The sequence below is a fragment of the Trifolium pratense genome, linkage group LG6 (genome assembly GCF_020283565.1).
Source record: "Trifolium pratense cultivar HEN17-A07 linkage group LG6, ARS_RC_1.1, whole genome shotgun sequence".
In the NCBI taxonomy this organism is placed as follows: Eukaryota; Viridiplantae; Streptophyta; class Magnoliopsida; order Fabales; family Fabaceae; genus Trifolium; species Trifolium pratense.
Genome location: NC_060064.1, coordinates 5806248 through 5823446, shown reverse-complemented (window position 1 = coordinate 5823446; position 17199 = coordinate 5806248). Strand labels below are relative to the sequence as shown.

The 17199-nt window shown below is 31.5% G+C and overlaps 2 protein-coding genes across 2 annotated transcripts; one reads left to right on the top strand and one right to left on the bottom strand.

Moving 5' to 3' along the window:
* The first annotated feature begins 499 nt into the window (after positions 1-499).
* Positions 500-3071, top strand: LOC123890350. The gene is made up of 5 exons (XM_045939943.1): positions 500-612; positions 720-795; positions 1345-1497; positions 1579-1741; positions 2496-3071. Exons 3-5 carry the CDS (start codon positions 1360-1362, stop codon positions 2687-2689), a joined length of 495 nt encoding a protein of 164 aa, XP_045795899.1. The 5' UTR covers positions 500-612; positions 720-795; positions 1345-1359; the 3' UTR covers positions 2690-3071.
* Positions 3072-9645: 6574 nt separating this feature from the next.
* LOC123890349 (B3 domain-containing protein At2g36080-like) lies at positions 9646-12451 on the bottom strand. The gene is made up of 2 exons (XM_045939942.1): positions 11474-12451; positions 9646-10309 (listed from the first exon to the last, which is right to left on the bottom strand). The coding sequence occupies exons 1-2, from the start codon at positions 12084-12086 to the stop codon at positions 9990-9992; spliced, it is 933 nt and encodes a 310-aa protein (XP_045795898.1). The 5' UTR covers positions 12087-12451; the 3' UTR covers positions 9646-9989.
* Positions 12452-17199: the final 4748 nt, after the last annotated feature.

The following is a 17199-nucleotide window of genomic DNA, read 5'->3' as shown; positions in this document are numbered from 1 at the left end:
ACGTCGTTTTGCCTTATTTTTTTTAAAAAAAAAAATAAAAAATCTGCAAAACCGCTTGAACCGCCCGGCCGGTTCGCCGGTTCAACCCGGTTCGACCCCGGTTCACGCGTTTTTTTGTCGGTCGGTTTCCTATCCGTTTTTTGCTCAAAATTGAACCATTTTCATGACCGGTTCACGGTCCGACCGGTCCGACCGGCCGGTCCGGTCCGGTTTTGATAACCTTGCAAAATACAATCGAAGTTTTGCCAAAGCGAGAAGAAGATCCTTTCGGACAGTGTGAATCCTTGATTCCAAATCAAGAAATTTTTGGATAGACAATAAAAATTATATTATTCGATTGGATATTACTGTTTTTTTTTTAACAAACTATAGTACCTTTTATTAATAAAAAATGCAAAAGGCAGCAAACATGGGGACTAAAATTGTTCATTTAAAACTAAGAACCAAAATCGCACAATTACAAAATACATGACCAAAACTGCAATTTAGCCTAAAAAATAATGTACAAAAAAAATATCGAGAAAACAACCTCAACGAAAAGCATTTGTCCAACAGTTGAAGCCCAGTGGCCACCATATCTCCGCCACCTCTGCTTCGTTACCCGCCTCTCTGGTATAGTATTGCTGAATTTGTTCTCATTGTAACCTCTCCCCTATTTCATGTACTATTTATTATGCTTTGATTGAACCATATTTCTACCATCATCCACTCTGTTACAGTTACGCATATCACTCATCGGAGCGTCCTCTACTGCAGTGCCATCGAGCTTCCATTGCCATCTGCTACGCACTTAAAGTGAGTTTTGCTTCCAATTCAAAATGTTAATCTTTACCTTTGTGCATTACTGTGTGAATTTCATGATTTATTGTTCAATTTTCTATATTAATATGAAGAACACTATAATTATATGCATATTATTGTAGGTAATATAGGTCAGTTTTTGATATATTCAGCAAGGAAGCCATTCTTTTCACATTTATGAGTTTTGAATTGGAAGAATGAACTTGTGAAATTATATTAATTTGTTTGGTGAAATTTTTTGGGATTTTAAGGTATAATTTAGATTTTTTTATTTTATTTTTATGATTCAATGAAGTTTGAAATATATATGCTATGAACTTTTTAGGGTTTGTAAAAAGAGATCAGGTGATGCAATCCATTGAAATTTAAATTAATTTTGAAAAAATTGAAGACTAGTTGTAATGATTTAAACATGTTAAATGTTTTCTTATTTTATTCATTTAGTTTTAGTATCATGAATTGTTTTTAACCAATGATTCAGTTGGGCCATCGTCTCATTTTCCCCTCTAACCATTTCACTGCTTTGCTTCTGCTGGTTGCTAGTTTTGGAGGTGCGAAATGAAAGTGAGGGTTGTGTGTAGGAAACTTTACGACTACGTACGCTATGATCTCAAAGAAATTGCTTTTCCTTCCTCTTTGCCCGATCCTCCTAATCTTAAAAAGCGCCGTAAATTGACCTGGGAGCAGCGTATCGGGGTATGCCCTTTTCCATTAATAGTAAATGCTTCCTAATTTTATCTTGTCGAGTTGGTCTGTTACCTCACATGCAGTCTTCAGGTTTTGAAAAGAGCTACCAGCCTTTATGCTGCTAGTTGGGTTCGTGACATTGGTCCCGATCTTCGGCCAAATGATTATAAGACGGATGAAATGACCGATGAACCTACTAATGCTCTAAAGAAACCAACTAAAGATAAAGAGTCCTCAATGCTAGAGGATCTCGGTACCATCTCTTTCTCTGGTTTAATTATGCGTTGCCGTTTGGAATCAATAGCTTCTTTAAATTAAGTTTATTATATTACAATGATGCCTGTCACTAAACTTGTTGTAAAGTTGTTATGATTACCTATGCTCTTCATCTATTTTTACTCATTGATTCTTGTCTGTTAGATTTAATCAAACCAAAAAAGTGTCATATGAAATCTAATATAGCCAGTGGATTATGAAAATTACATCAATAGAAAGCAACTAGGATGCTACTGAACATCAAGTAAAAAATCACCTTTTCCCCCGAGGGCCAAAAATACTCTGATGAACATGAACAATTAGTCAATGATTTTTTTCAGTTACATGTATGCCTTGGTTTTAATCCGTGGTAGCAATGTATAGGTTTTTTGAAGTCTTCACAGCACATTGTGACTCTGCATTCGCTACATCTGTCCATAATTTTGCTCAACATCGAGGAACACAATATTAACTGCAACGACAATGGAAACCGTAATATTAATTTAAAACTATGTGCCACCCCTCGAGCACAGAGTAAATCTCTCTGTTATTGCTAATTAAGCACAACTCTCTATTTAGATTTTATTGCTACGATGACTCATGGTTTATAACGTCCCTCTCCTTTATATTTGGTTATGGTTTTCTCAACATTTTTTTCTGGTTACATTTTCCTATCATTTCTTTGAATATTAAGTTTGTGACCGTGATTTTTGACCATCCATATGTATCTTTAAATGTGTAATATACTACAGCTGTAGCTGCTAGAGGGGGTATGGAGACTCTCAGACCTGCTTTACAGCGTGTGTATATGATCAGAGTTTCTGGATACAGAGATGCTATGAAGAGTTTTATAGAGGGATACCAAGAGGGTGTTCAGCAAGCACTGGAGAAGAAAGAAACTTCCGAAACTGAAGAAGATGCTGATGCATCAAAAAAATCTACTTGAATTCCTTCTCCTGCTGACCCACCGATCATCTAGAATCAGGCTGCAGTTTTGCAGAAATTAGTGTCTGTCCCTGTTAGTTCAAGGGTTTGAATGTACATCGCACTGACAGATATAATTGGATATTCCAAATTAGTGTATTTTGGGTACTAAATATCTTGTGGTATCACCTAGTTTTGTTTTTGCAATTTTTTGTCTTGCAAAGTTTTAAGTTGTCTGTGCTTATTTGTGATGCTAATAGTATATTTGTTCAGAAAATGGTAGCATACTAGCATTAGCATAAGTTGATGCCGTGCTTCTTTAGCAGCTATACTAAACGGTATATTTAGGTCTTTATATTGTGATTTTGATCTTGTAATCAATGGTTGCTGTATATTTAGGTCTTTATATTGTGAAAGTTGAGCTAGGGGGCCTCTTAATTCATTCTCCTGATATCTCTTGTCATGTGGATAGTAAAAGAGTCACCGTAAGGATTAAAATATCCATTCATCAACATGTCACAATTGTATATTTTTTCCTGTTATCTTATAGATACTTGAATGCACCTGCTTAAGTATGATATATGGTGAGATTTCTATATGATTGTTTCCGGATCGAGTTGTATGGTACCATTGGCTAATGCTAATTTAGTGTAGATTGTGCTATATTTCTTCTAGGTGGAATTCTTTTGGATTCTATAAGATTTTCTGAATACAGGTGTGCTCAATTATCATATAAGTCTGAGACTGGGAGGTAGCACGAGATGCCAGAGATGCTACATCTTCTGCACATGTATGTGGAAGACAAATTGGCCCATGAGATGCAGGTTGAATAGTTTACATCGTGGAGGTTGAGACAACTGAAATGACTTGCATAATTTGAAGGATAAGAAAAATTTAGTCCCTGCATGATATTGTTGACTCCAGCTTTTGAGTGTTAAGCTTATTATATTGGCCTTTCCTTATGAAGTTGCACCTACAGTTCTGATCTAAATTATTAGGGAATAGTTTTACTATTTTAGATAAGAGTAATTACTTCAATACCTTTTTCTTATAGGCTTCACTGTACTAAACATTGTAGGTGGGGATCATATTTTCAATCTTGCCTTACTGCTAATTCGCCGAGAATCTTTTATTGTTGTTTTGGAGCCTTATTACGATGTTATTGAGAGCATAATCAACACGATTGACATATCATATATATTGCTATTATGCAGTGACAGCAATCAATTTGGCATTTCATATGATACAGGAAAGGGTGTTGCTTCGTGATCAACCTTTCTTATTTTATTTTTTCAGCACTACATATGCTTATCAGCTTATGGTTAGACTTGGGGACAAAGATTTCATGATTCAAAAAGATTCATTAAACTGATATCAATATGGTGCCTTATTCTTTCGGATCTTTCGGAAGAAGTTCAATTTCCAATTGTGTACCCTTTATTCTACCATATGTCCTAAAGAAGGCTCATGGTGAGATTAATCTCCCAATTTTTCAAATTATTGTTTAGTGGAGTGAAATAAATAGAAACACATAGTATTTCTCAAATTTTTTCCTCTTATGTTATCTGCACTTTATTAATGATAACTGTACCACTCCTGCAGGTCACATCCTTTCATTTCCTTTGATTGGCCATTATGTGGAAGCTAATGCCAAACACCGCATATCTGAGGACCCTCCCACTTGAAGAGCAGTGTGCCACTGAGAGGCATTGGACTCCTTCTCAAGCATAGCTTAATGGGCCTGTTGTGTAAATCTTTATGGGCCCCCAATAATCACATGACACAGTATTTGATTGCTCATAAAGGTATATCTGCACTCTTGTCGTTCTTTTGAATAATTATTCTGCACTAACTTGATTGAAGCTAAAAGCTTTGATGTAACCACTGTTTAAACACAGTGATTAGTTGAAGCTCTCATCTCTCCTCTGGGTCCTCAAACATTGTTGGATTATTCTTTTTGTTCTTTGTTTGTGGGGGGAGTCAAGGGGAAGAACATTTAACTTGGTAGGAATTCAGTGCTATGAATCATTGATCAAAAGCACCTCATTGATAAGTCACATCCTCGTTTTCCTAACACCTACTTGTAGTCTATACAAGAAGTTGTTTGTACCACAACAAAAACTTCAGTCAGTAAAAGTGTCAACCTGATCATATACCTCAGTCTCAGTGTTGTAAGTTGTACTCATAATTTGAATATTTTTTTGCCTTGAAGCCATATCATATCATCACAGTGTTAGAGAGATGCATAAAGAAGGCTTTGTCCAATACGTATTAGCAAAATTGTCTTGCACCATGTACAAGTGTGTTTTTCATCATTAATTGATCCAATGACATAAACCAACTTATACATAATTTAAGACATCTCGCTTTTGCACCATAGAATTGACCCATCGAGAAATATATATATATATATATATATATATATATATATATATATATATATATAGGGGAAAGATTAAAATGAGAAAATAAAATAACTTGCACAGTGTGTGCAGAATTATATTTTATGGGGTGAGGTTTAGTGGTCAAAATCAATCACTCATTTTGCCCATTCCGTTTGTCAGCCAACAAGTAAAAGGATAAAATTTATATACACTATTTGAGTTTATAACATAGTTAAAATACTGTTGTTCAAGTATTATTATGAGTATTATAGATATAATTGGAACCAAAAATGAATTTTTACAAGCGGCAAAAGATTTGAACTCTTTAAGCAGGTGATCACGAGTTGGATCTTTGGCTCTTACATACGGAGAAAATTCGGATGGGATAGAAGAATCCACCTTGTGTGTCATGCAAGTTCTCCGACAGAGATTAATCACCGTTGAACGACGGTGAAAACTTTATACAAATAAGATAGTAATCTAACTCCGAGATGAGCTATTCTACATAATAACTTATTATAAATAATGATTATTGTTAATAATCCAATTGTTAAATCGAAAGTTCTTTTGAAGTATTTTAACTCCACAATTTTTTTTATAAAATTTTAAAACCATTTATTACATTATTAAAGTTTCAAATGACAGTATAATAGGTTTTTAAAAAACATAGTAAATATCAATGACTAGCTTGTCAAAAAAAGTAAATCAATGACTATATTATATAGCTACCGATTTATATAAATTGTGCTTGATCATTATTATATAATAAAATAATCTACGGTTGCTGAAGACAACGGATTTCCACTTACATTGGACTCAAATATAAGCAAAATTTAGTCAAATAAAGTCGATGTAATTAGACTAAAATTTGGATGAAATACATCAATTTTAGCTTATATTTGAGACCCGAGTAATATATATTAGGGGGGTTAATAGACTAGGGGAAAATAAACAAGAAATTAATTAGTGTTAATTTTGTGATGGAAACTGCTTAATTGAATGGAAAAATGGGAAGAAAGAAAATGAATATAATTGATACAAAGACAATTTGTTTCATTTTATATTATGAAAAAAAGTCACTTTTTAAAAATATTGAGTCTGGTGTATATATTTACTCTAGGAGAGAAATTTTTGACATGGTGTTGCATTATTTTCCTTCTTTTAATAACATGACTAAAAATATTATTATTGATTGCAGCCTTGAGTGATATACTGTGTTGCTTGTTTTCTGTTTGGGGATATATTTGTCTCTTTATTGGTTTAAGGTCTTACTAGTATTTTTCTCTTTCTATCTTTGCTTAAACATTTTACCTCAGTCAGTTATATGGTAAATGTTCTTTCATCCCTTTTCTTTCATTGCGTGCTGTTTGCTTGCAGTTTGCAATAACCTACAACTGCTAGTACAGAGTACAGACCATAGAAAACAGGTCTGGCCACAACAGTGTAGGGGACCATGTCATGTTAACATGCTCAATTTTATTACTACTACTTGATTTTCATCCACATGTTTAAACTCTCCTAAGTATAATGACAAATGAAACATGAGCAGAAGATAACCACTCTCTTTGTCATTACATGAACACATTCATAGGTAAATTTTGCATATAGACAAAAATTCAAAACATTGGGTCCGCATAAGCATATACCAAAAACATCCATGCCCCTTTGATGGTAATCATTACCTAAACACATTTTTTCTTTAGCAGCAAATCTATATTACATTGTATTACTTGTGAGCTGGAACCATATTGTACCATGTGGTTTGTGTTGTTTGATCATTGCTTAGTACTATAGAGTATAGTATACATATTTATTTTTGGTATTAACCCTCTGAATGTGGCCCTGTGGTAGTCCAGAATTCGGCCGTGGGTTGTTCCCACTAGAAATCGAACTCGGATTCTCCCGAACAATTCGTTTTAGAGGGAGCTTATTAACAAGAGTATACATATTTTGATTGTGTGATATTTGAAGCAAAAGTCAAGTCTACCCACCCACTCACTCCAAATAGCAGCACACCATCACTACACTGGCAAACATGCCTTACCTCCTCCCATGTCTCTCTATTATGATGAGCCATTGTGAAAAATCTTCAGGCAGAATCCCAACAGTAGAAAATTGATTCCTTATTTCTGATTTCCAATGGCCTAAATTCTCCATTTAGGCACTGTGATGATGTCACAAAGCTTTTGTTAGTAGGTCCTACACTACCTTTCTTTCCATACCTTACCTTACCCTCTGCTTGGTCCAGTCTCTTTTCTTTTCCCATCACTACTCACTCACCCCACCCTTACTTTGGTTTACTCATTGCTACTACTCTTTTGGTGTGAAAGTTTGGTATGAAATTCAGGGATTTAGTTTGTTTTCTTTTCTTTTCCTCCCTAGTTTTACTACTCTTTTTTCTCTTTCTGCATCTATCTACACCATTTATTTCTCTTTCCCTTTTTAGGCAGAGTTTGAGGGGGGAGGAACCTGACAAGTGGGTTAATTGAGTCAATTCTGGGATGTCGTATCTACCTGTCTTTGTCCTTTATGATTTCTCATCAGCTTCAATAACCTCTGTTGCAATCCCATATCCACTCACTGTTAATTCCTGCCACTACATTTTTTCACTACAGATTAAAATGTTTATATACACTTTATGACACACCCCACAAAATATGGGATTTTGCCCAAAAGGCCAAAAGTAAACTCTTTTAGGGTGTGTTTGGTTGCGAGAAGAAAGTGAGAAGAGAGAAATAGGTGAGAGAGAGTATGAGAAGAGAGAAAAAGATAATAAATAGAGTAGATTTGATGTATTGATTGGTATAAGAGAAAAAATAGAGAAATGGAAGAGAAAGAAGTATTGATTATATTTTAAATTACCAATATGTCCCTAAATAAAAAATTCAATCAAAATTAATTCTTAATGTGATTTCTTATTAAATAACTTATTGAAATTTCTAGTAATTTAATAAATAAATCAGGTTAGTTTTTTTTTTCTTTTTTTTTTTACGAATCAGGTTAGTTTTTTACTGTAACATTTTTCAATTTAAATTATTAACCTAACTAATTAATTTATGTTCGAAATTAAACAAATAAAAATGCATATGCATATCTTTTATTAAACAATAAAAAGAAGTGAATGGATAAATATAATCTCTTTAAAAACTCTTTAAAAAGTTTGAGAGGAGTATCAATTTGAGATATCTTATAATCTCTAACAAAAGTTTAAACGCCCAAAATATTTTTTAATGGATGAACTAATTAATGTAATCTAATTTTGTATTTGTGTTTTTTTTTTACTAAATTTTGTATTTGTGTTTGTACACTTGTTTTCGGAAGACTAAACTTAATTTCACAAATTTCATTTTGTAGCACGAAAGATCAAATCCCAGAGAGCACAGATACAAAAAAAAATTAAAAGGAAAGAAATCCCTTAGATTCAGGAAAACTACGAAGTATCGGGATTCTGAAGAATGATAAATAAACTACTACTTGAGTTGAGTTGAGAGTGACCTGAAGAGACACACTAATTAGAAATAGAATACCTTTACCACAACATAAAGCCTAACCTACTTAGTTGACTTCCATGCTATATTTCATTTCTTGAGTTTGCTTCAGGAACCATATGTTGCTGGAAAAGGTACCTTTAATGATGATACTTAGCCTATGTTTGGTATGATAGCGAGTATAGGTCAGAATCACCAGATTTTTTAAAAGTATTAAGTAGTTTCTACAAAATTATGATAAATTACTGTGATCCTGACATACTCATCATAATATCAGACATGCACGTAATTACACGGCTTTTGAGACGGACAAACAATGTAGTTCCTTAATGTGAATTACTCATAATTTGATATTGTGATCCTACATACTTCCAATTATGTGTCGTTATGTAATTAGCAAAGCATGCAATGTGGGCAAAATAAAAATGTGATTATACTATATGTTAATTTACTTCAAGGTTTGAAGAAACTTTAGGGAGAACTGAATTTGCATTCTTAGCATTATTGATCAATGAAGTGTAATCAATTTAATGAGGGGTGCCTCCGGAATCTCATTTTGTGATTAGTTTGCTCCATTTTTTACTGGTAGCTCCGGCTTGCTTTGTAGCCCATGCTCATACTTTTTTAATTGATTTGTATCTACCTTTTGCTTTCATTTTTAGCAAAAAAAAAATTGTTATCTATTTTGAGTATCTATGATATTTGTTGTACTTTGTCACCTCTTTTTTAATATATAATAATATTTGCCAATAAAAAATAATTAATGAGAAGACAATAGTGATTAAATATCACATGACCCAAATTCATTCTAATGTAGTTTCTCTCTTTTTTGAGCATCACATGCATGACCCAAATTAATTAGTAACGATATTTAGTATGTCTTTAGTTATACTTAATTTATTAATAACTCCTCATTAGTTATATGAGTACACACATTGTTTTCACAGTCCGCCAGGTTACTTTTATTTTTAAGGAAAGTGCAACTGCCAGGTTACTTATATATATAAAATATAATACTAGTATAATATATATATAATAATACTAAGAATCAAGAATCAACTCTATATAAGTCTATACGAGCCTTCTGGCATTCACACCTTAGTATATATAGTGGATAGTAATGAATATTTGCTTGATTGATAGGGAACAAGAAAATCTCATGAAAGAAATAAACAAGCTATTTCCATTTACATGCATCTCCTGAATTTAAGACAAGAAAGATCCTAGGCAATCTTCAACATGAACCTAAATATACTTATAATAATAATAAAGAACAGTTGATCATGTTAATGACATAGTCGTCATTTGTTATAATAATTAAAAATAAACTAAAAGGGATACCTTAACCCTGAAGCTTAAAAAAAAAAAAAAAACAAAGTAAGAGAGAATCTAGTTAGAAAAGGAGAGAGGGCATGCATGTCTTGAATCTTGACTAGTCTTGTAATAGAAATTAATATGGTTGTTGACGTAGCATGTGATGGTGAGGGTTTGAAGGAGGTTGACGGTGGAGGTGGTGGTAGAATTGTGGAATAGCTGTGCCTTGTGTTGTTGTTGTTGTTGATGAGATATTATTGTTATTATTATTATTATTATTATAAGAGCATTGATTATTATCTGGTGTGAAATTAGTTTGGGAATCATCATTAATATTATTATCATTATCAGGTTGGCATTCCATGTTCACTCCAAATAGCCTTAGCACCCTGGATGTACTCGAACTTGAATTGTTTCCACAACCTGTGCTTGTATTCTGACTTTCGGTCCCTCCACCTGTCACATTACAACACGTGTCAATGCCCATACTTTCATTTTCAATTTCAATTCAAAACAATCAAGATATAAATAAATAGATGTATACAGAGAACACATTTAAACTTCTACTATTTCTATTGATAAAGACCAAACAAATTTAAAGTGTATGAATTTAAATACTATATTAATAATAAGATGAGGCCTATATACTCTCAATTAATTTTTAACAAATTTTACATCATATGTATATGATTTGATTTTATTAGTTATTGGGTAAAGAAGACTCTCAAATTATCCATGTAAGAGAAAAATTGAACCAAAAATAAAAGACAAAACAAGTGAAAGAAACAATCTTGTAGTAAAACGTCTTCAACTTTTTAATGCTGAAAACGTTAATTTTATTTTCACCATGTTTTGTTTTTTTTTTTTTTACAAAATTTTCACCATGTTTTTTTTTTACAAATTTTTTTTCACCATGTTAAATTCAACAAAAGCAGCCGCGAGTAGGTTTCACGCCACTCACTTTATTCTGAATTTATAAACAACAAAACACAAGGTAGAACCCTCCTCATTCCTTCAAGTCCCAAATAATTGGAAGTTATCCATTTTTTTAATAAATTAAATCTAGATAAAGGAATACACACATGCAACACACACAAATAATGGACCATCAACATGAAATTTATAATTCTGCCAAAAAAATAAACATGAAATTTATAATAGATTTTACTTACATATATGTACACATTAAAATTGTAGTCACACAATTTTCATTTCTTCCCATTTTTATTTTTGAGAAATTGACAATCTTTGCTACTCCTTCCACACCCCACCATGTTTTTGAAAAAAAAAAATGGTACCACGTGTTAAGAAACTAAAAATTGTACCACATTTCATTTTCATTTTTTCTCTTAAAAACAAGTTTAAATTAATCGGATCTCAATGACTCGTCAATGTCAAGACAAAACATACCTCAAAACTCAAAGTCAATAGCATAAGCTTAACTCGATCAAACCTCGCGACCGGACTATAAATCAACTTCTAATTACAATAACTAAACCAAGTAACAAACCATAGTTTACTCTTGAACACATTTCTAAATTATAGAGAAAATTATACTCATATTATACTAATAATTATAAAATAAAAAATTAAAAATTAAAAACAAAATAAAAGACATACCTGCATGGTAATTAGACAAGGGATGATGATGATGCGTAGGATAAGCATTCGGCGCAGGATAAAGTCCTCTGGCCCACCCAACAGAAACAACCCCATTACCATCAATACTATTACTAACATAAGCCGGTGGTGTAGAATTACTACCATGGCGGCGCCTCCAAGAAATAAAAAACCGTGACGGCTGAGTACGGTGTCGTTGAAACAAAACAACATCACCAGCATCAAGACGTTTATCTTTAACATAACGACTCCAACCTTTAGTTAGAACATAACTCTGACTACTATTCCAATATGAATAACGAAATCTCCAACACTTACCTGACTCGTCTTCAAAACTCAGTAATAAACCTTTTACTTCTTCTGAGTCGAGTGGGAAATATCTTTCAGCATGTTGTTTTGGTATAACGAGTCGGTTCAGTTTTCCTACGTCGCTTGGTGTTAATGGTTTCTCAAACATGGATTCTTTTTCTTCTTCTTCTGGTGTTGATTTCATTTTTGTTAGTGTGTCTGAAACGACGTCGTCTTCTATTTCACCTTCTTCTTCTTGTTGCGTTTTCTGTTGTTGTTGTTGACTACTGTTCCACCATAACGACGCCGTTTCTGGTAATGACATTTTTTTGGTCTTTTGAATGTTTCAAACAAAATTTGAAGATTTTGTTTTTTTTTTGGTAGTACGTGAGTGGTTGAAGGTTGTGTGTGTTAATGTTGTTAATATTACAATACAACGTGAGGAAGAAAGGTGTGAATATGTTTATGTTATTTGGGTGTGTTGGATAGTATATATATAGTACTTTTTGTTTTTTGTTTCTCTTTAATTGTTTAAAGTTTATTGTGTGTCTGTTTCTTGCTTCTCTGTTAAAAAATGATAGTTATATAAAATGACAGTGGTACGTATATGGAATGGGTTCACCAAATATGTACACTTGTATCACTTCTAAGTCATGTAGAGTAGTTAAGTTAATTAAGATTATGATTATGAAAATCAAATTGTTATAATTCATGAATTGGACCGAATATGTATATGTGACCGAATTATCTTTGACAAAGAAAGAAATGAGAGATTAATTAAGTTGCATCTACTCATTTATAACATCTACTAAATTAGAGGTTCGATTTCTAACTTATGCGTATAAAAAAAAAATTAATTGTGGAGGAAAATAACTCATTTTAAGTGTTTCACAAGTTTTTCGATGGAGATTATTTTTCGTTAGCACCAATAAGAAAAAAAGGTAGATTTGCATTTGGTACTAGGCTAATTAACTTGACTGGTTGGTTAATCTGATCAGTTCATCAGTGGTCGGCAAATATGATGGTCTTAATGATGATCTTGCACATATTTCGTGTGTATCTTACTGGTGGTTTAAAATATCTCGCGTACTTATAACTAATTTTTAACCAACTTTTACTTCATATGCATGGTTCTCAATAATTGTTGAGTAAATATCCCAAATTATTAAGAGGTGGATTAGAAAATAAATTAAGGGGCATCTCGTGGTAGTAAATTGGCTAACAATATAAGTGATGGGTCCATTCAATTCAACCTGGCCTCCACAACTTGTACTCACACTATTTTGCCCTTGTTAATTTGCAACACCCAAATCACATTTTCTTAGAGTTCAACAAGTGGCGCTAATAATAAGCCACTTTTATTTGTTGTATTATTGTATATATAAGGGTTGAGTTTTTTTTTTTGGTTACATATAAGGGTTGAGTTTGTGTATGCTGAAATTTTAAGATAGCATTTAAGATTATCAAAAATTTGATGATCACCTCTTATTGACTTAATTTGAGTTAACGATATAGATGATTAATCATGAGCACATGATATGTTAACTTGTTAATAGTCAAAATAATTAAATAATTATCACATTTCATAATCAATCTTATAAAATCAAATTCATTAAAACCATGTTACAATTCCTCACATAAATTAAATAGTCCTTATAGTAACTACATCTACTTCATATTTTCATCCCAATCCAATCCAACGGCCGGCCTATATCCTATAATATTACCAAATATTTTATGTGCACATATATAGAGTTCTATCACTCATAAGTCATAACTATCACAGTGGTGCCTGTTAATATTTATTATTAATTTTACTTTGATTTTTTATCTCATCAAATCTCATAACTCCACCCTTTCCTCTTGCTTAAAATATAGTGGTATTAATTTCAGATGAGGTGACAAGGTACACGGACATCATATATGGTTTAATTTTTTTTGTTCCTTTGTCTATGTTTTTTCTTTTGTTTTTTAATAATATAGTTTGCTCTGTCTGTTCCTATAAATTCTGGTATGGTACCCTCCTTAATTAATTTGAGAAAAATGTCATATTTGTGACTAATAATTTTGAGAAAAATAACCAAGGCCAAAGGGGTGGTCCAGGTTCTCCATTTTGTTTTGTATCTGTACATATGAATGTACATACCATGGTATGATTCATTCAAGTCTCTCCAAATTTTATTGTATTATCTTTGAGAGAGTTAGGGAATAAAATAATATTTGTATCACGTGCATGACTTCATTATTGGTCTTTGTCCATTCCTATAGTTTTCAAATTAAGCTAAGTTATCAAATTAAATTGAAATGTGTCATAATTAACATTTAACAACATATATAGTGTAGTGAGATTTGATTTGTCCAATTAGAGATGAAAAATGGTCCTATTGTTTTTTAAGTGTATATTTAATATGTTAGATTATGTCTTTTGTATGAGTTGGAGACAAAAACTCTCATCAGTAAGTTTCCAGGTAGATTCATTCAGGCACCCTTTCCTACCCTACTAAAGGGTTGAACCGGTTTGTTTTATAATTTAAGTACATGTTGGAGACACGAGCATAATTATTATAGAGTTGTTGGGCTTTGTTATTTCATGTTCTAATACAAACAATTTTCCTCAATCAACATGGTGTGATATATAGGACAGTTGGCAATAATGCGGTATTTAAGTACGTGGTTTTGAGTTCGATATTTGATTCGTACATATATGTAAAAAAAGATTGACCTCTTAAATAGATTGACATACCTTAAAAGATTAAAATTCTTCAAGTTTGAGCCGGAGATACGAATTTGGGCAATTAAAAAAACAACTCCCCTTATGTCTTGCTCGATGTATCGATAGGTATTAACAAAAAGATTAAATCATACTTATAAAAAAAAACTAAACCCACACACTTTTTTATTGGTTAAAATTAGTATGAATCTTACTAAATTTATGTGGAACAAAGATTAAATACACATTTAAATATCAACCAATAGAATTTATAATAAGTAGCACACTTATACTAATATCCAAATTATTTATAAAAAAAATTGTTCCTAAAAATATTTATTTTTTTGTGTGCAAATTATTAGAAATTTGATATCTAAGATCATAATAAAGATATTATCACATAATAATGTAATATTAAATTGCGTTGACAAGTTGTATTTTTTACATCAATTAATATATTCATGTTTGACAATCTTATGTCATTTTCTTTTTATATTATTTGTCATTTTTATTGTAATCATGTTATTGTTGGGAAATATATCCTTCCACTTTGTTGAAAATAAATTTTTAGGTTACAAATCTGATCGTCTTAGTGATGTTTTTTTACCAAGTTATTTCTTCTACAAAATTCAAACTCAAAATTCAAATCTTATTTAAAGAATTTGAATCTATTTCACTCGGGACAATGTAATGTTGATCAATATCTAATGTCTTTTTCATCTTGTCACATGTTTATACGCATCCCAAATCATCAAGCTTCGGACTTCTGAATTCAATTGTCTTCGTTGATTTGAGTTAAATTAATGCCTAGAAGAAAACTTATAAATTATTGTATAAGTTTTAATTTTTTATATTCTTTTTTGTATAATTTTTTTTTTTTGCAAATTCTTCAATTTATATTTGATCAGACAAGTTATAGAATATAGTAACTTTTTTCCGAAATCTGAAATATTTGATTACTCTATGTTTGTTGGGAAAGTGCAGGAGAAATCCTTGACCATGATGAAAGACAAAGACTGTGCTAGCTAGCTAGCTGGTTAATCTGCCATATTTCATGCCATCTATCTATATAAAAGAAAAATCTCTCGATACTTTATTTGATGAAACTGAACAAAAATACAAACCCGTGATTATATACATTTGAGGAAACTAGTATAGCAGTACTATATCATTCTGGGGAAGATAAATAAGAAAACTATGTATTTTTTTTTTAGGATTTATTTTTAGTACTATCATTTACTTTTTAACCCATATATAAGATTTATTTTTAGTACAAAGAACCATAAGAATTTATTAATTAAACAACCGAAGCTAAAGCTCAAGTACCATATATGTGTGTAGAGTAAAGATCATCGTTCATAAAAAATAAAAATAAAAAATCATCACATGATCTAAATTTCACTACTATATAAAAATAAAATTAGTAATAAAAGTTAGAGATAAAAATCCAGTAAGTAAATTAGAGTCATATATATATTTCACATTCTCCTTCTTAATAGTTAGAGATAAAAGTGATAAATATTACTGAAACTTTTACACACTATAATGCTTCGAGTTCGATCTAACAATATTATATTATCAGTTGAATTAGGAAATTAATCATTTTGATCACTTGTCATACACGTGTATGTTTGTGAACAAATTAAAGCCAGCAAAGCATAGTTTCGTAAGAAAGATGGTATTGTTTTTTGGGTCAAACTAAATATTTGGTCTCACCTAGGAGACCAGACCAGAGAGGTTTAGTTAGTGTGGCTGTTATTTATACATACATTCCTAGCCTCTAAAGGAACTTGTTATAACATAACATATGACCAAGAACGATGTATAAACTACGTATTGCTTGCTCAATATTTGTGACGTGCCTAAAATCTATCTTGTATACTTCATTTTTTTTATGATAAAAATTAAAAAAGCATGGGTTTTATAATTTATGGGAGAAAATGTGTCAAACCAAAATATGTGGAGATTTGAGTATTAAAACTTTGATTTGTTTATTGTGCTTCTTGCTAAATAGAAATAGGGTTATCCAACTAAGGCACTTAGGGGTGTACGTGGGCCGGATTGAGTTGGGTTTGACCAAAACCAAAACCCGAACCACATAGGATACTCCGGATTGGGTCGAGGAAAATAACCACCTGTTATAACATTGGGTCGGGTTGGGTAAATCTACTAATTTCCGGGTTGGATTGGGTTGGGTAGTGGGTTACCCAAATTATTTTTCTATTTTTTTTATATTAAATATTTAAATGTCGAATCATCATATTTTTCATAAAAATAACTCAACCATTGTATTTTTTTGAAAAAGAGTGTAACTTTTTTCACTATAAAAAATAATCACCTATTTTTCGTGTAAACCCACTAATTTACGGGTTAGATAGTTTGTTACCCAAATAATTTTTTTTGCTTTTTTTAATATCAAATGACCAAATAACTAAATGATGAATTATAATATATGTTTATGAAAATTATTCAAGCTTTTCATTTTATTTTTTAAATAGTGCGATAAATTATCATATTTATTTATAAGAATTATTCAATCTTTCTATTTTCTTAAAAAATAGTATAAGTTATTTTCAATATAAAAATATTTAATGATCAAATTGAAAAATCTTTAGTATTTTCATAAAAAAATATTTCAAAAAACATAGCACTAGTGGATAAGTGGGTTTTTTGGGTTGGGTCCGGTTTTACCCGTAACCCAACTTTTTTTATGGGTTTTTTATTTTTG